This window comes from Ursus maritimus, unplaced genomic scaffold (genome assembly GCF_017311325.1).
Source record: "Ursus maritimus isolate PB19 unplaced genomic scaffold, ASM1731132v1 scaffold_19, whole genome shotgun sequence".
Taxonomy (NCBI): Eukaryota; Metazoa; Chordata; class Mammalia; order Carnivora; family Ursidae; genus Ursus; species Ursus maritimus.
The window spans coordinates 24601564-24621861 of record NW_024424341.1 but is presented as its reverse complement, the minus strand read 5'-3'; the positions used below and the strand labels follow the sequence as shown (position 1 = coordinate 24621861).

The following is a 20298-nucleotide window of genomic DNA, read 5'->3' as shown; positions in this document are numbered from 1 at the left end:
GAGCAGGGAAGAGCGGCCCCCACTCTCTGAGAGCAGCATATTTGAACCCAAAGCCAGTCAACTCAGTGGATGACAGCCTTCCACTCTTGCCTCTGGGAAGAAAATGCAATTATTCCTGTCACAGTTGCTATTTGAGGTATCAAAGAAGCAGAACACATTCATCCAGGTGGGGAAAGGGAAAAAAAAAAAAAGATGGCATTTATATTTACTTATTACAAATATGTCTGGGGGGCCTACTTTGTGTCAGGCTCCCTGTCACCCTGACGTTTACAGCCCAGCAGGCTAGAGAGATACAAAACAAGCAAATACACATGTGAGAAGAGTTACAGTAGACAAATCACTCTGACCTTGTCTACCAGGGATCAAGGAAAGATTCCCGGAGGAAGTGCTGATTGATTAATGGAAAAAATGGCAAGGAAGTGTTCGGANCCTGCATGGTGGAGGGTCCTAAGTCCAGAGAAAGGGTGGTACATCTGTCAAACTAACCTAAGTCATTAAGGCTAGAGCTTAGAGAGCGAAGCAGAGCCTTCCATGGAAGGCTTGAGGGGTAGGTGGGGTCATATCACGTGGGGCTTTTTAGGCCTTACTGAGGATTTGAGAATTTATCCCTAACGACAATGGGCAGCCTTGGCAGCATTCTAAGCATGGAATGTCATGCTCAGAGTTTTATTTAAAAAGATGAAAACTGGTCTCCTGACTCATAAAGCCAAGGTACCCGGAATAAAGGAATAACCCATCTTGATCAGATCTCCTGAACTTGTAAATAAGCTGGTGCGGTGATGGTAGGTCTTTGGCAGGAAGCATGTCTTCTCTGACTTGCCATCACAGAGCAGCAAACTGAAAGCATGCCATCCTCATGACATGCACTCAAGCAGTTCTGGTAGCAATCTCCAATCTCCAGGCCCCGAACCAGCCTGCAAAGTACTAAGCTCCCACTGTTTTAGGGATGGGCACCTTAAGATGGAAAACTGGGTCTCAGTACCAGCATACTTGTTAGAGTGGGCAGTGGCCTACCCCGACCCGCACAGGGATCTTGTCACATTCTAAATGCTCTAAGGAAAAGATGCTGTTCAAACTCTACCTCGGCAAACTGTTTCAGCCTCTGGCAAGGATGGGGGTGGGGAATCGGCTTCCCTGGGCTGCTCCATCTGCCAAACTTAGAATAAAGAGTGTTTTCAGGGCCTGGAGTTTTCCAGCTGCCTGGAAACAGGAAGAGCCCAATCCCAGAGAACAGTAACCCTCACACACACCCTACATAAAGACATGTTGAGCCATTAGCCCTAATTGCCTGTGACTGACACAGGAGCGAAGCTGGCCTTCCAGGCATTTACTCAGCGGAAAGAAAACAAACAGCTCACCGGGGACACAGGCAGCCATTTTCTCTCCTTTCCGCCAAAAGGATTTTGCTCTGTTCCCCCCAAATTACAGCAAACAGATTTGAAATTATAAGTCAAACAAAGGTCTTTCTAGTATCCTTTACCACATACAAAAGAGAACATAAATCTCTGTAGGGAAGAGCTGGACACAAACAATTGGTTATTAATCTTTTCGTAAAATCAAGAACTTCACAAAAACTTTTCAGAGCCACCTCTCAATACTCCATCTCTCCAGGTTTGAGGTATTAGGAACTACTTGCAATACTTTTCATTTATTCATCATACTTTAAGATATACGTTAGGTAGTAGGTCAAACGCTAAGGATGTGATATGTATGTGGTAAAAATCACATTTGCCGTCAGATTTAAGATTTTTGTTTTCAACAAGTGGGTTTTCTAAAGAGGCTTAAGAAGACAGAGCATATTATACATCAAGCAAGAGACCGTGCATCCTTCCCTTTTCCTTTATGAATTACAAGGGTTCAGAGGACCCACCCACATGCCACCATGACCACCATCAGCCAGACCAGTGACTGTGGTGATAGAGACACCAGTCTCCTTGGTACCAAACTGATAACCAGGATGGACTTCAGGACCACAACAGGACTGGCTCTGACTATGACTGGTAGTTGCTGAGACAAGACTTCACTAGCCAGTTCAGAACCATTCCCTTCCTTTATGGTTCCTTCACAGTCGATTCAAAAATATCACTCACCGGGTGGAACATCCACCATTGGGTGAGTGCTTCATATATGCCCTTAACTTCCTAGAGAGACAGGCATGATTATTAACCACCACCCCACTTACAGAGATGAGAAGCCACCTGAGCAAGGTCACATAGGATCCAGTGGGGATTTGAAGCCAGATTTGTTTGATTCCCAGGTCCATGCTCTTCATCTCTATTCACTATATAGCCAAACCTGAACTTCCCTTTGGCTTAATGGGGCCACCTTCTTATCATCCATGGTCTTTACCATCAGATTTAACTCTGAACTAAAGGATCACAAGAAAACTAGTAGTCCATGTTAACATCAGCCCCAGTATTATGGAAGGAATATACAGTAATATTCAGAGCCTAACGTCCTCCATAAACTATTAAGATAAAATTCAGGAAAGGAAAAGCAGTTTTCTGAGCAGGATCTCAATAAACACCCTCCAAAGACGAGGGAAGGCAAAATGAGCTCCTTGTTGCATAAAAGTCACACTCTTTCAGTCAAGCCATTCATTTCAAGTCATGGTATAAGGTAGCATTGATTCTGCCCCCAGATGATTTAGATTCTTTTCAAGATTTATGTAGAACAAGCAGTTCTTCCACACCTTCCTCGCTCCTGTGCAATGGCAGCCTCCCCAGAGACTGCAAGCCACTAGGTAATAAATAACCATGTTGTTTCGGTGCTGGCGAAGGAGCCTCAGGTTTGAGTGGGGGAAGCGCTGCTGTGGGCCGGAAGGCTACTCACCCAGCAGGCAGAGCATCGAGGGCCTGGGCAGCCACCGGGAGCTGCTGTGTGCCTGAGGTGCTGGGCTCCTCTCCTTCGGCCGGTGTGGCCGGAGCAGGGAGAGACACTGCAGTGGTGTTCGGGGTCACACTCGACACTGCAGCAGGCGACGATGTCACCCCAACAACAGAGGGTTCTTCAGGATCAGTGGCTGCAGTGGGTTCGTCATTCACTGAAAACAAGAGAAATCGTATTTGAGAGATCAACTTAGACCCGTGTTCACATTTACTAGATTTTTCCCTTAAAGTGGTAACACAGTACCAACAAAGCTACCATGCATGCATCTGGTAACAGCAAAAAGTTTTACAAAACATAACTTTGGAAATGACAGCAAGTCAGTAATGGCCTGCCCCTGTTCTCCTCTCCACCCCCTGCACAACAATTGGGAGATGGATCTGAAATAAATATATTAAATATTACCTCTTTTGTATACCTTTATTACATTTTTCTAAAGTATTCTCTGATTACATGTATTACAGTAAAAGAGGAGCTGGAAGGAAGGTAACAGGAAGGTGTGTTGGTGCTAAATGAAGCAAGGCCAAGGCCACATCTACAGGGTCACATACTTTTCTTTTAACTTGTCATTTGTCTGCTGGGCACAAATAGCACCTTCCTTCAAAAAAGCTCTCTATACTCTAAGAAGCAAAAAACTTCCAACCATGTGCTTGTTCCTTTAAAGACTCATGCTCAAAGCATGGAACAAAGATTAATACTATAGATGAAAAAGATGGGCACCAAAGATGAGGGACTTGTCTTCACGATAACAACAGACAAAGAGGAAGAAGTCAAATAAGCCTGTTTTCAGAGGGGAGGGGGGTGGGGGATTGGGATAGGCCGGTGATGGGTATTAAGGAGGGCACATATCGCATAGTGCACTGGGTGTTATACGCATGAGAATCATGGAACATTGCATCAAAAACTGGGGATGTACTGTATGGTGACTAATATAACAAAATAAAAATTATTTAAAAAATTTAAAAAATAAGCCTGTTCCGAGTCTCCTTATTTCTCCATTCTTTATTTCTTTGATGATCACTCATGTTCACAAGGACCCCAAGACAATGCAATATCCTCTCACTCAAAAAGGGATCAAACAAGGTTTTCAAAGAATTCTTTGAAAATGCCTAAGCCATACGCAGAGAATTTTCTACATATGTGATTGCATATGTGCATATTTATACCAGAATTCTGTAGGAAAACCCCTTAGATGTGATTTAGCCTCATCTTCCTAATTCAGAAATTCTTTTTGCAGTTTCAAATGTAACAAATGTACTATCTAGATTCTTCTTAAACACTTCTGACAAGGAACTCGCTACAGAGCCATTCCATCGTTGAGCAGATGTCCTGCCTGCGAGTTTTTTCTTACGTGAAGCGGAATTCCACTAGCTGGTCTTAGTCCCCACCCCCCACACAATACAGAGTAAGCACCTAGGCCACCCTGTCTCTCATTCACCTTCTCCTTTCTGGTAGGAAGGCCTGTTCTTTCTTTAATGTTCCTAGGCTCCTTCCCTTCTTATCACCTGGCTGCTCTTCTCTAGGTATCTTCTTCTATTGCTTCTCCTTAATAATGACAGGAACTGAACATAATAAATCAGACACCAACAGACCAGCAGAGTCAGATTTCCAATATAAGTGGTATTAGTTAACATGTACAGAACACCAGCGCGTGCCAGGCAAAGTGCAAAGCATTTTGGATTATCTCATGGAAGCCTCACACACAACCCCCCACATTAGGTACAATGAACATCCCATTTTACAGTTGTGGAAACTGAGGCTCAAAGAGGTCAAATAACCGCCTGAGGTTGAGGGCACCTAATTCTCACCCCTACTCCCCACCTCCAGAGCCTGAACTCCTCACTAACTATGCTCTCCTTCTCCCTCTGTGCACATCCTCTAAAGCAACCCAAGATGGCAACAACCGAGCAACGACAGGATCCTACCGGCTCACCTGAGACTGGGGGCCAGCTGAAAGCAACATTTCTTCACATGATGTGATGTCGCCCGCTCTTCAGAAATGGAAAAGAGCCTAGGGACTACCTGCGATCCATTCATTTGCTTTCTCCCCAGCGTATGAAACACTGTCTGGCACATCAACTAAATGAGTTGTTTAATAAGTGACTCCATCTTATGCAACTGGTGTTTCCCCCACACAAACGCCAGACTGCATGCTTCTATTCCTATTCTAGCTCAGCCGAGTTGGTAAAACACAACAGATGGCAACTCTCTTCATGCAAATCTATAAATTTTACTCCATTTCAATACAAAAAAAACCATCATGACATTTTTGAGAACTAAGAAAGTTCATTCTAAAAGTTATAAGAAAAACTAGGGGGGCCTGGATGGCTCAGGAGGTTAAGCCTCTAACTCATGATTTTGGCTCAGGTCATGCTATCTGGGTGGTGGGATGCAGCCCTGTGTTGGGCTCTGTGTTAAGCACAGAGTTTGCTTGTCCTTCTCCCTCCCCTTCTGCCCCTCTCCCTGTTCACACTTGCTCTTTCTCTCTTTGTCCTTAAAACAAATAAAATGTTTAGAAAAAATTATAAGAAAAACTAAATACAGCAGAATAGCCACAAAAATTCTAAAGGAGAGTGTTGTGTATATGTGTGTATGGGGGGGGAGTAGTTCTCTAAAGTATTAACACATCATAAAGCTACAACAATTAAAACAATGTGGTACTAACACACGAATAAGCAGCTGTCGATGAAATAAACAGGAAGTTCAGAAACAGAATTAAATACACACAGGAATTCAGTATATGACAAAGGTGGCATTTTAAATGACTACAGCAAAGAGATCATTCAGTAGGCAGTGTTGTGACAACCGGGTAGTACACTGGGGAAAAGATGAGTTATATACCTACCTTATCCAGGACATGAAAATAAATTCCAGATGAATCAAAAATTTTGACATAAGAAATGAAACTAAAGAGGAACTTAAGAAAACAGAGGAGAATATTTTTATCTCAAAGTGGAAAAGACTTTCTGAAGTATCACACAAAATCTAGAAGACATAAAAAATGGATGGATTCAACTACATTAAAGGGTTTGTTTTTTTACTTAAGTGGCAAAAAAAAAAAAGCAAAAGCAAAAGCAAAATCAAAGAAAAACAACAAATTGGGGAAAAGTATTGCCAACTCATATTACGGACTAATGGCTAATTTCTTTGATATGAAAAGGATCTCTACAAATCAATAAGAAAAAGACCGAAAATATGCACAAGCACTTCAGAGTAAAGGAAATACAAATTACCCCTAAACGTATTAAAAGATGCTCAACCTCAATTATGAGACAAGAAATGCAATTTAAGGGGCACCTGGGTGGCTTAGTGGGTTAAGCATCTCCCTTTGGCTCAGGTCATGATGCCAGGGTCCTGAGATGGAGCCCCGAGTCAGGCTCCCTGCTCAGTGGGGAGTGTGCTTCGCCATCTCCCTCTGCCCCTCTCCCTGCTTGTGCGCTCTGTCAAATAAATAAATAAAATCTTAAAAAAAAAAAAAGAAATGCAATTTAAGACTAGGATGAAGTACCATTTGTTAACCTATCAGATTGGTAAGAATAAAAATGTTTAGGGGCATCTGAGCGGCTCAATTAAGCGTCCGACTCTTGATTTCGGCTTGGGTCATGATCTCAGGGTTGTGAGATTGAGCCCCACATCAGGCTCTGCCTGGGCATGGAGCCTGCTTAAGATTCTCTCTCTCTCTCTCCCTCTGCCCCATCTACCCCTTAAAAAAAGTAATCTGGTAAATAAAAAAAAAAATAACAACACTGGTAGGAGTATAAGAAACACTGGCATTTTCACATATCGCTGGCAGGAGTAGAAATTATTAGAACCTCTATGGAGAACAGTTGGCAATATTGAAAATTTATTTTATTTTATTTTATTTTTTTTTAAGATTTTATTTATTTATTCGACAGAGATAGAGACAGCCAGTGAGAGAGGGAACACAAGCAGGGGGAGTGGGAGAGGAAGAAGCAGGCTCACAGCAGAGGAGCCTGACGTGGGGCTCGATCCCATAACGCCGGGATCACGCCCTGAGCCGAAGGCTGACGCTTAACCGCTGTGCCACCCAGGCGCCCCAGCAATATTGAAAATTTAAATGCAGTAAGAGGGGACACCTGGGTGGCTCAGTTTGTTAAGCATCTGCCTTTGGCTCAGGTCATAATCCCAGGGTCCTAGGATTGAGTCCCATATGAGGCTCCTTGCTCAGCAGGGAGCCTGTTTCTCCCTCTGCTGGCCACTCCCCCTGCTTGTGCTCTCCCTCCCTCTGTCTGACAAATAAAATATTTTAAAAATAATAATAAAAATAAAAAATAAAATAAATGCAGTAAGAGGGAGGTGTGGGGAATTGGGGATGGGTGTGTAGAACAAAGGTGGGTGGACCTGTGGATGAAACTAAAATAGCCATGAACCAATAATATTTAGAGCTAGGTGATACATTTATTATAATATTCTTTTTGCTGTTACATATTCAATGTTGGCGACACACATGGAGTTGCATACTTCCATCAAGAGGCACATCACAGCTGGTTGTCACCCTTTTGCAATATTAGCACCCACTGATGATTCTTGTCTAAATCCATAAATTGGTTGGGGATTGCAAAACAGTCACGTTCTAATTCTACCATGCCTATAAGAGAAACTTTCCCTCATCAACTATTTGGCTACCTTAAGGTTCAGTTCATAAAGAAAAGGCAGGAGAAATGCTTGGGTCTTTACTTTTATTTACCGGTTTCCAGAAAAATGAACTGATTTCCTCACATCCTCCAAAAATGAACAATGAAATTTTGTGGTGTAAAAATCGTTATAAGCTCTTGGATTTAAACATATTTAAAATATTTCAATCCATTGTGATTATTGTTCTTTTTGATACTAAAATTGTCCCCATCTCTGGTTGGGGTCAGCAAGGGAGGGAAGTGGCAAAGCTCTTCAAGTTTGCTTCAAATTCTCTGCAAAAATTTCTAAGATAATTATCAAGTGGGAAAGTGCAGAACAGCATATATATTGTGCTAGTGTGTGTGTGAGTGTGTGTGTGTGTGTGTGTGTTTTCAAATATATGTGCATATGTTTGTATAGACAAAGAATATCTTTGAAAGAATCGTAAGAAACACAACAGTGACCACCTCTGGGGAGGAAACTGGGGGCCAGAGGACTGGAACAGGAAGGAAACTTTGTTTACACTGTTTGAGCTTTTATGCTTTTAAAATTCTCATAATGTACATGTACTACCTATTAAGAATAATTATTATGAAACTGTTAACCAGGAAAAGAACAAAAGCAGAGACCCATTTTCCATGGCATACCAATGGAAAAGACCCTCCAATCAACGCTATTTGGATCTGACTGTGCAGACAGATGCAAATCTAGTTCGAAGGGTTCCCACCAGGACTGCATCTGTCCACAGACCTATCCAAGAGCCCCTGATTCACCACAGGAGCTCATCCGTTTTGGAGCTTTGTGTTACACTTTGATTTGGAAATAGAGGTTGAGAGTTGGATATCCCTATGCTGACAAACTTTCTGTGTCCGTGCTTGTACTCTTCTGCTCTCAAAAAGTGTTTCTTAGAACACAAGAGCTTGAAAGAACCTCAGCGATAAATCCACCCCATCACAGCTTACAGTCAGGAGAAACTGAAGGTCAGACAATTACATTACTGGCTTCCGGTCACATGGGTAAGCCAGTGACAGAGCACCATAATCCAGCCACGATGGGGCTTCAAGTAGAGGAAAAAAATGGATTGACAAGACAAGGAGTTACAATTTAGTTGTGCCTTAGAGAATTGCTGTATTTTAATTATAACTCTATCCAATACATATAGCCAATGTTCTCTATTAATCCTAATTGTCTGATATATACAACTTATCTCCCTGCAAAGACTGCACCCTTCTTGAGAACAGGGGCAAGTTTGTTTCCTTCATTTTTCACTACTTCCACTCTCTGTCTCCTATGTTCTTGCCTACACCTCTTTGCTCACTTGAGCCCCACTCCCTGGAGGCCCTCTCCACTACTTAAGCCTGACTATCCTCTCTGTGGATCCCACAACACCTGTGGTCTTGGCTACTCAACCACACAGTCCTGTGACATCTGCTGTGTTGGTACTTAGCTGACAGTGTCTTCAGCTTCTTTTTTAAAAACAGGATTTTATAAATCTTTTCTTTTTAAGATTTCATTCACTTATTTGACAGGGAGAGAGCACAAGCAGGGGAAGCAGGACAAGGAGAAGTAGGCTCCCCACTGAGCAGGGAGCCCAATGTGGGGCTCAATCCCAGGATCCTGAGATCATGACCTGAGCCAAAGGCAGACGTCCAACCGACTGAGCCACCCAGGCATCCCCTTATTTTAAAAATCTTTACACCATCCATGGTCCTTAGCAAAATGGCATTCGACAAATATTTGTATAAATACTTGTTCAATAAACCTAATAATCTAGTGAAAGAAATCTGAAATAAAACCACCTGACATTTGTGTGACACTATCAATTGCAAAGCAGTTTCTTTTCATTTTTATTTTAGAATAATTTTAGACTTACAGAAAAGTTACAAAAATAGCAATATTAGGGGAAAGTGAGTCAAGGGCATACTATCTTTTTTTTTTTTAAGATTTTATTTATTTATTTGACAGAGAGAGAGACAGCCAGCAAGAGAGGGAACACAAGCAGGGGGAGTGCGGGAGGGAGAAGGAGGTTTCCNNCTGAGCAAGGAGCCCGATGTGGGGCCCGATCCCAGGACCCTGGGATCATGACCTGAGTCGAAAGTAGATGCTTAACGACTGAGCTGCCCAGGCGTCCCTCAAGGGCATACTATCTTATATAAGCATAGCACATTTGTCAAAGCTGAAAAATGAACTTCAGCACATTACTATTAACCCAACTTCAGACTTTATTTGGGTCCACCAGCTTTACCACTAATGTCCTTTTTCTGTTCCAAGATCCAATCCAGGAACCTACATTGCCTTTAGCAAATTTATTCTCATTAGCTCATCTACCTGCCAAATAGCTCTGCGAGAAGCTACTATTCCCATCTATTTAAGACAAAACTGAAGCTCACAGAGGTTCCATCCAGACAGGAGACATGCAGTTAGCAAACAGCAAAACCAGTACTCAAACCCAGAACACCATGAAATAAAGCAATGGTGGAAGGAGGGGAGAAGACATGAAGCTGGCTTTGATTGCTTTCCTCTATGGGAAGAGAAGCTGGGTACCAAGATGACACAGTAAATGGGTGAGTAGGTAAAAAGGTAGTTGAATGGCCTCTGGTTTCGGCAACAAGGAGTATTTCACAAGGTGCCCTATGTGATGTGGGTTAAACATTCTAACTTTATGAATCAGATATTCATTCAGGACGGAGACATACTCTAGTCGCAGCTAGCCAAAAAAAGATCAGGATTTGTAAATTCTCGTTCTTAATCCTGGACATGACGCCAGCTCACTGTATGTTCCAAGACCTTCAGGTGTGTGTCGTGCAGTGCGGGCTCTTGGTATACACACAGGCCTTTTCAGCCCCCACACTCGAGCATGGCAAAGGCAACTGTCAACAGTGGAAACTTTGTAAACAGAAGATCAGCTCGGAACATATGACGCACAGCAACGCAGTCACTATCTCTCATCCATGAAACACAAGCAATGCACTTTCAAGGCATTAGCTGCTCAGTCCTCCGTAAAAGCCACTAAAACTACAAAAATCTTTCATAATTAGCGTGACATAGGGTGGGTAAGGCTTCTATGTAAAGAAAAACAACTAAATTAGATGGGAAAAAAAGAAGAAAAATTAGATGGAAAACAGGAAGAGAAACTTGAAAAACGGGCAGTCCTTCCCTGACCAGTATAAAGATTCACCCAACTTCCATGTACATTCCATCATGCTTCTAAGAACTCAAAGGCTGAAATTTGTTTTGAAAATATATAAACTACCAAAGAATATCATGGAGAAAAAGTAACAGGGCAGGAGTAGCCCTTCAAGACATTAGAAAAACTCACTATCACATGTCAATTTACCAAAATCACATGGGAATGGCCCAAAACTGGAAATAAATAAATGGAATGAATAAAGAATCCAGAAATAAATTCTCACTGAATATTCAGAACATGATAAATGATAAACACTAAGTAAAACCACCAGTGAGAAGAAAAAAAACCACAACGTTTCTGGAATAATAGGACCCCAATATAAAGAAAAATTAATTTAAACCCAGACTTCATTATATTTATGTACGTATATAAACATAACACTATGCATTCCATTAGGATGGTTATTTTGTAACACCTTGAAAAAAAAAAGAAAAACAGAATAAAGTATTTATCCCAGCCACAGACAAAACTACGCACATTTTTTAAAAAATGCTCAGGCATAATTATTTTTAAATTTTCTATCTCCTTTTCTACAAAAGCCACAAAAATGAAATAAAAATGTAAAATAATAATATAGGAGGGAAACTTAAAATCATAAATTTAACAGACAAAACATATCTAAGTACTTTGTATACATTAAGATGGCTATTATATTAAAAAAAAAACAGAAAACAAGTGTTGGCAAGGATATGGAAAAACTGGAACACTCATTCACTGCTAGAGGAAATGTAAAATGGTGCAGCTGCCGTGGAAAATAGTTTAGGGGTTCCTCAAAAAGTTACAGAGAATTACTAGATATTTACCTCAACTCTACTCCTAGGTGTATAGCCAAAAGAATTGAAAGCAAGGACTCAAATAGAGAGATGTACACCCATGTTCACAATAGCATTATTCAATATTATTCAAAATAGCCAAAAGGTGGGCACAATCCATAAAAGTCCACCAACAGATGAATGGATAAATAAAATGTAGTATACACATGTAGTGGAACATTCTTCAGCCTTAAAAAGGAATGAAATTCTGAAACATGCTACAACATGGTTGAATCTTGAAAACATGCTAAATGAAATAAGCCAGAGACAAAGGACAAATTATTCCACTTATAAGAAGTACCTAGAATAAGCAAATTCTTAGATTAAATCATTAGCCATTGCTAATTTTCTAAGTTTTGTTTTTTTTCCCAGTAATTTCTACGCACAATGTGGAGCTCAAACTCATAACCCCAAAATCAAGACTCTCTTGCCCTACTGAATGAGCCAGGCAGGAGCCAAAGATAAGCAAATTCTCAGAGACCCAAGAACAGAGGTTACCAAGGGCTGGCGCTGGAGGGTGGGTGGAGAGGAGGAAGTTATTGTTTAAAGGGTACAGAGTTTCAGTTCTGGACATGCATAGTGGTGGTGATAGTTGCACAACATTGAGAATATACTTAATGCCACTACATTACACATTTCAAACGGTTTAATGTCTATGTATATTTTGCCTCAATTAAAAAAAAAAAACTTGTACCAGAATATATATTACATAAATGTCTAAATCTCCAAAAAAAAAAAAAAAGAATCAAATGCTATGAAAAAAATCACACAAGAGGAAAGAAACAGTTGAGTGAGCAACTAATAACTGAAAACGTGCAATTAGGTTCAACAATGAAGTGGCACTTAGTAGCTGTTAGCAAAACAATAAGCCAGTATTTATACAGTTCAGGAAAAAATAAACCTCATATACCACCTAATGGAAATTTTATACTACTATGGATTGTATGATAGCTTCAATCCCTTTGGAAGGCAAGCTGGTAATATACATTTGATCTCATTTTTAAAAATTCATATCCTTGGACTCAAGAACTTTATGCAAGAAGAAACAAAGCTGTGTGCAAAGACATTTGCATCAGGATTTTGTTTTATAATAGGGAAATACATAAGAATTGAAGGATGGTTAAATGAATTCTGACATATTAACTGTGAAACAGTACGAGGTTACTAAAAAAAGCAAACAAGACAACAGATACAGAGAAGTGTGTATAAAAAATGATGAGATTTAAAAACCCTCATATTCATGCTACATAACTACAACTGTATAAAATTATTCATAAAGACAAAAGCTAACTTTGAGAGTCTCAGGCACTTTACATGTTTTATATAATTTATTCCTTATAACAACTTTATGAGATATATACTCTTGTCCTCATTTTATTAGTGAGAAAACTAAGACCCAGGGAGTCACTGGGCCTTACACACATACTGTACATGGCAGAGGGTGGCGGGGGGGGGGCGCTCTAGAATCTGACCGCGACCAGTGTGACTCCAGACTTTATGTGCATGGAAATCACATTTATGAGAGGAGTAAGAGAAGTAATTTTCTTGGATAAAGTTTTCAATAAAAAGTTAGAAAGTAAATCATAGCACACAGGTCTCAATGAAGTGCTACAGTGATCGTCTACTTCTCAATTGCACCACTTCTAAAACTTAGTAATATTACATTTATACAGACAGGCTGCCATTCACTTTCATTTTATAAAAATGGATACTTTACAGTTGTGACAACATGAAAAAACCACCTGGAACTCAGCTCTGTTTTTGCCCTAAATGTCTTTTTCATGCATAACTGTAGAGCATAGCCAAAAAGGCTTGCTAAATAAATCTTGTATGTCTATGGAAATATTTCCTGGAGGCACAGCTACCACCACCATTTTGGAACCGGTCCTCACGGTTCTAAGAGCAGCGTATTGAAAGATGAAGATGTCCTCATTCACATGTCTTCACTCCCTTCTTGTCTCGCGCTGCCAAGGAGTAGGGCTTCTGTCTGCTCCCCAAAGGAAAGGTAAGATCTTTCTGTACCCCTTGGATAGACATTAAAAAGCCTACAAAGCCCAGGCTGGCTGGAGGCAAAGGTGAACCGTCATCACAGCAGAAAGCAGAGAGATGAGACGGAGGCCAAGGCCTTAGTATTTTAACAGGCAGAAATCCCTAAAATGCAACAACTGTCCTTCACAGATGGGTTCTGGGAACAGTCTGGGCACTCAGATGCACCACTATAAAACATTCCCAATGCAGTTTGGGGTTAGAGACATTTGGCTTTCTGAAGACATGGCTGGCACCTGCCTCGTCTGCTGAAACATAATGTTCCTGGAGATAAGGACAATACGCAAAGGCACCTAAAAATAAACGTAGGGGAAACACAGATCTGTTCCAGTATCCAATAGGAGTGACTCAAAGACCATCACCATATAAAGTCAATTTACCAATAGTTTTTATAAGAAAAGCAGAGATGGCTGAAGGAAACCATTATCGGGTACTGTAGGCCGCTAAAAATCAAAGTGGTTGGGTAGCCTGGCCACGGCCTCCAGGAAACAAGCAGTTCCAAAAACCCAGTTCCCCTCCCCATTTGTAAATGCTGGCCCTCCCCTACAAGTGACTTATTTTTTTTTTTTTAAGATATTTATTTATTTATTTATTTGAGAGAGAGAGAGCGAGCGAGACAGCATGAACATGGGGAGGGAGAGGGAGAAGCAGACTTGCCTGCTGAGCAGGGAGCCTGACGTAGGACTTGATCCCAGGACCCTGGGACCGTGACCTCAGCCAAAGGCAGCCGCTTAACCAGCTGAGCCACCCAGGTGCCCCATGACTTATTTTTCAAACAGAAGCATGTTTACTGGTGCTCATGGGGCTGTATATGGCTTTCTAGAGCACAGTCCACAGCCGCCACCTCGCCACCCCCTTCACCCAGACTGGAAGCGAGGCCCCCAAGGCTGCTACAACCGGATGCTCCAGCACGCGGATGCGGTGCTTGGCACAGGAGCACCAGGCGTGCTGAGGTGGCAGCCGCTTGTACTCCTCGCCTCCAGCTCATCCTCGTCCACAAGGCTCAGGAGGAGCTAGCTAACTCGATTCCTTCAGGCAGGTCCCAAACTCCAGGGAGAATGTCAGCTCACCACACACACACACACACACACACAGAGCCCAGAAGGACGGGCCACTCCACCCTACAGCCCATGGTAGGTAAATGGGATAACGAAACACCATGACCAATTGGAGCGGCTCTGCAGCCCTCATACGGTGCTGCCAGAGAACCGAAAGTCACTAGAAAGCAACCCTAACTGATCTCTCAGACTCAGTAAGTTTGACTCACAAAGGGCAGCAATAAGACTGTGGCAATCTCCGTGAAGAAGGTATGCTGCTCCGGGTCTCCCCTCCTTCACACCACACCTCGCTATCACAGCATCTACAAAACTAAACCCATGTCATGTACTGATTTAAACATCTGCATCTCCCCCACCTACAGTTTCCTGAAGTAAACATCCAAGTCCTTTCCCAACTGCTTCAAATTAAGACAAACTACCAAATGACTGACATTTGACAATCTTCAAGACAGTGAGAAAAATGAACTTTTTTTTTTTTTTTTTTGCTTTTTAATTCGACACTGTCCTGATGAGACAGAAGGAAAACATGACAAAAACTGATTTGTTTTGAAACAGTCCTTCCCTCCCCCTCCATTACAGAGAAGTAGAATCAAGGGCAGAAAAGTTCTCTGTGGATATGGAAGGGCTACCTATTCTCAAATGAGACAAATACTCTCACTGGAACAGTAATGGAATGTGCCCCCCCGCCCCCCCTCCCCGTGGCACTCTGGCTTTGCCCCTAGTCAGCATCCCAACCGGTCCAACAATACCGCCATCTTCTCAAACCCAGCTCTGAGCAGCAATACTTAGTCTTCTTTATCCCTAGTCTGATCATTTCCTTAAATTAAAAAAAAATAAAAAATGTGTCATATATAAATAAAATATCCCCCTTGCCCCCCAATACTGATAAGAAATGAATTTAAAAATCAATACTTTTTATTTTTGTGCAAAGGAATATTTTAGAAGAGTGCAGTCACTTGGAGAATAATCTCAGCTGAAGAGAATATGCCAGAGACAAAAGAAGATGGGCCAGTGGAAAGGTTGACGGATTTTGGTACTGGAGTCTTTCTCGCCCACCCTACGTTCTGTCTGAGGCAGCAGGCAGAGTCCCGATTCCATGTGAGCACAGGTTAGAAGCCACTGCTTTAGTCCAGGCTGGTATTTTGTGCTGTCACTCACCTGTGCCATTGGCCAAGCCACTGTGGGTTGGGTTCTTGACGGGCTGGCGATGCCGGCTGCTAGTACCGGGGCTTTGCTCACCGGCTGCTGTGGTTGCTCGGGCTGAACCACCTGAATGTCTGTGCGTCCTGGAAATTCAAAGTATAAAGCAGACAGATATAAGTCACTGTGAAAAAGAAAGACGTATGTCCCATCTAAGTCACCGTATTCCCTCTCACTATTTATTGGAAATAAGACTTTTAATAGCCCCTGTAGTCTTTGACTCTACAGAAGCTGGCTCCAAACAGAGAGACTCAGGTAAGCTTCCTTCTTGGTAATAGCCCAGAAGGCAACTTTGGGTAAACTTTTCCACTTGAAGTAAACAAATCCAGAGTGAATTGCCCCCACATCTGAAATAACTGGCAAAATATCCTATGACCATCACGTTATTTTTATTGGGCTCAAATGTAATAAACAAACAAGAATCACTGGGCAGGCTACAGATGACATCATTCTCCCATTAGGTAAAAAGAGCCCAAAACGTATCCAAATCCATTTTCTCTATAGCTAGAAACATACTTCCCTTGGGAAAAGAAGTCAAGGGGCACTAGACAACTCCAGCCAATGCATATGTTGACAAGTTTCATCTGGAAAAGATGACTCAATGGTCCATCCACATAAATGAGGAACAAGGATAAAGGGATCTGCATGACAGAAAATGGCGGGATCTAGGAGCAGAGAACCTGACAACTTCAGAGAACACATGACAACAGGCAGTATGTGTTCACACAGTCCTGTTGTTGCCTGACTTTGTTCACTCAGTGAAAATGTCTAAACCTCCTGCCCTTCAGTCCAGCTGTTTCATCAAAGGAGATTATTCTACTGCGTAGTCAGTACCTATTAGTTTTCAAGTGAGAGTATTTAAAAGTGAGAGTATTTAAATATTATCCAGTAAAGAAAAGACCACCCCTGTCTAGGCCGAGAAACAGAGGTCCACAAACAATCTATGTATACCACGTATATGGGGCAGTGAGAATACAATCAACAATCAAAGGAATAACAATAACCATAGAAGATATAATATGCACTGAACCAGAACCTTATGTAACAGATATCCATCGTGCGCTGTGCACTTTATTTTATCTCATCTATCATGGTAACCCTAGGAGGAGCTTACTATTATTATACCTATTTTACGGGTAAAAAACAAGACAGAGAAAGTAAGCAATGGAGCAAGACTCAAATCCAGGCAGTCTAAGATCAAGAGCCCATGTTCTCTGGTTGGCAACTGGGGGTGGGCAGTCTGGACTTGAACTGAATCCCTCCCAGGCTGTTCTTTCACTGGTCACTTGGCCGACGGTGAGATGAAGAGCTCTGATGGAAAGGTCCCCTGCTGGGCTGGAAGACTCCATATCCACCAGAACACCTCTACTTGTGCTGGAGAAGGATATGGAATATGGATGAGAGGCTGTCTCATCCAGTGTGTTAGGATGAGCTCGCAACCTAACAAACTTGGAGGTTCCTAGGGGAGTAAGAAGTGCCCCCACCAATGACCTTCTCCAGCACAAGAAATGGACTTTTTCCAACAAGATGGGCATAAGCCAAAATACTAGTAGTAATTATCTCTCCTGTGAATATGAACTCCCTTACCTCTTCCTTTTGTGTGTTTCTAGAGTTTTCGAGTTTTCTTCATTGAACTTCTGTACTTTTGAGTAAGGGAAAAACACAATTTTTAAAGATGGAAAAAAGGTTTCTCAGGTCAAAACTAGAAGGAAGGAAGGAAGGAAGGAAGGAAGGAAGGAACAAACGAACGAATCTAGCAAACCATGGAGTTCTTCATACCTAAAGACTGCATGGCAGTTAAAAATGGATAGAAATGGCACAAGTGAGCTATGGAAATAAAGATTTAATTTGGACTCTCTTTTTCCATCTTATTTTTCCCTGAACTAATTTCATAAATCAAAAGCTGTCAACCACACCTCAGTCAAGAAAAATATTTCAAAGTCCCCACTTCGTGGGAAGAAATGTTAGTATTGAGCATTTTACCACAACTCCTCATCGAAAGCAGAATGAGTATAGATTAGTTCCAAAGGGAAAGACGGTCTTCAGCCGCTGGTGGATGTGTGTGTATGTGTTGAGGGCAGAGAGCCTGACAGAGATAAAAGTGGTTGATAAAAGGTTTATTTCAGCCAAGAATACCCTTAAAAGGACAAAAAAGCCTCTCTGATTTGGTACTCACAACCCACAGCAGAGGGCTGTATCACTCAAAAAGCAGCAGGCTGTGTGGGAAGCATAGGAAAGGCGACATCAGTCCTATCACACCCACAGGCTCCAACGAGCCCATGATCACTTCCAGTCCGGGGCTCCTTGTCCCTCTGCAGAGCAGCTGGACATGACAACAGGGCGGGCCCCATTAACTCTCTTGGCTCCTCCCTCCCTTCCCCAAAAGGGCATGTGGTGAGAGTTGAGAGAGAATACTCTCAGAAATGTTTAACCACTAATGATAGCAGCTGGCCCTGAATGATGGGCTGCAGCAGGGATGGGATTAGCCTGTAACCAGGGGCAGCTGGGACCACTTGGCATGAATTGCTGCCTCCCTGGCCGCAGCCCACTGCCACCTCCGCCCTCCCCCCCCACACACACACACACCCATTCCCCAGATTCTTCCCTTGCCCTCAATCTGGAGTTTCCACCTTTTTTCACCTTGAATCACCTTTAACACAAGACTCTCAGAAGGAAGAAAGGCGTCAACAGTTGAGGAAAATCTTCTCTTCAGCAGTTTCCTCTCTTGGAGGACTCACTCAGCCCTTACAAGATGGGATTGTGTCGTGATTAAAAGCTGGCCCAAATGCTGAAACCACACACCATAAGCCAAAATAGTATCAGGACAAAAGCGAGACGATGGGGTGGAGATGAGCTGGGCTCCACCACAGGCAGCCTGGCTTCGGCTCTGCCAGTGACTTCAACTTTGGCCTGATCCCGCCACCATTTTGAGGGTGAGATGGCAGTGGGGGTGGGAGGGTGGGGTGAGTTATGCAGCCCCTGAGACAGTCAGAAGAAGATGGAACAGCAAAAGTCCGCAACTGCTTTCAAGTTACCTAGTTACAGAGATTCAGCTCTCTTTCCAGCATGCCCTTCTCAGAATGCTGGCGTGTCCTTACCTAAGTTCCTCTCTCAGAACCTGAGGCCTCCCTAAGAAAATCCAGTCAAGGCCAGGGCCCTGGAATTCTCTCTCCACACTCCCAGAAGCAGATCTGCTACACGTAAAGTCCCGCAGACAGGGCTCTGGGCTGTACCTTGGCCTTCAAGCTTTGCCAGTCACAGTCCTCAGCTGTACCCTGAGAGCCACAGCTGTGGTTGCTTTGGGACATCTTGCATCACCCTTCGTGAAGGCCACTGAATAGCATTCGATTATTTTCTGAGCGCTAAGCCCTTTTCTAGGGCTAGCAACAAAACAGAAAGGGTCCCTGGTGCTCCAGGTGGGTGAACACATGGAGATGTGGGTAGAGTGGCATGCCTGGAGAGTGCACGAAAGCTCCCCACCTTTTCCCCATACCTCGCCCTATGTATCTCTTCCATCGAGCTATTGATTCATATCCTTTTTCGTATCCTTTAGTAAACTGGTAAACAATTAAAAACAAAAACAGAAAGAGACCATCTCAAAAAGTTTACAGCTTAGGGGCGCCTGGGTGGCACAGCGGTTAAGCGTCTGCCTTCCGCTCAGGGCGTGATCCCGGCATTCTGGGATCGAGCCCCACATCAGGCTCCTCCACTATGAGCCTGCTTCTTCCTCTCCCACTCCCCCTGCTTGTGTTCCCTCTCTCACTGGCTGTCTCTCTCTCTAATAAATAAATAAAATCTTTAAAAAAATAAAAAAATAAAGTTTACAGCTTAGTGGAAATGCAGTGATTGGTAATTTTGCATCACACTCTACAATGCTGACATGGGAAGCCCACTGGGCCAGTGAGGGAGACTGGCTGACAACTTGGCACTCTCACTCCAGTGCAACTTTGTTGACCATCGTCACATACACAATAATTTATGTGGAGTAGTTAAACAAAACTTTGTTTCTTTGGTTTAAAAAGAGACCAGCCCTAGCATTGGTAACATAAGTGAAAACAAAATGAACAGTCCAAAAAAGCAATGGCTCACAAGCCAGAATACAAAATTTTTTGCTAAATTAAAAGTGGAGTTCAAAATTTGGTGGTGGCTCAGAATTTGAGATTAATAAGTCTATTATATCCTTCATGTGGAAATTGATTTTTTTTCCAGTATAGTTACATTTGGAAATTGATTTTTAAAAGTAGTTGGTAGGGGCGCCTGGGTGGCACAGCGGTTAAGCGACTGCCTTCGGCTCAGGGCGTGATCCCGGAGTTCTGGGATCGAGCCCCACGTCAGGCTCTTCCTCTATGAGCCTGCTTCTTCCTCTCCCACTCCCCCTGCTTGTGTTCCCTCTCTCGCTGGCTGTCTCTCTCTCTGTCGAATAAATAAATAAAATCTTTAAAAAAAAAAAAAAAGAGCAACCACACAATCT

At 42.6% G+C, this 20298-nt stretch overlaps 1 protein-coding gene across 1 annotated transcript in view; it reads right to left on the bottom strand.

Annotated features, from left to right (window-relative positions):
* Positions 1-20298, bottom strand: part of WWP2 (WW domain containing E3 ubiquitin protein ligase 2) — a 142690-nt gene that overhangs the window by 40526 nt on the left and 81866 nt on the right. The window contains exons 7-8 of the mRNA XM_040633530.1: positions 15786-15913; positions 2833-3043 (exon numbers count right to left, since the gene is read on the bottom strand). Coding sequence (XP_040489464.1) covers positions 2833-3043; positions 15786-15913 — 339 coding nt within the window. The remainder of the gene's footprint in view (positions 1-2832; positions 3044-15785; positions 15914-20298) is intronic.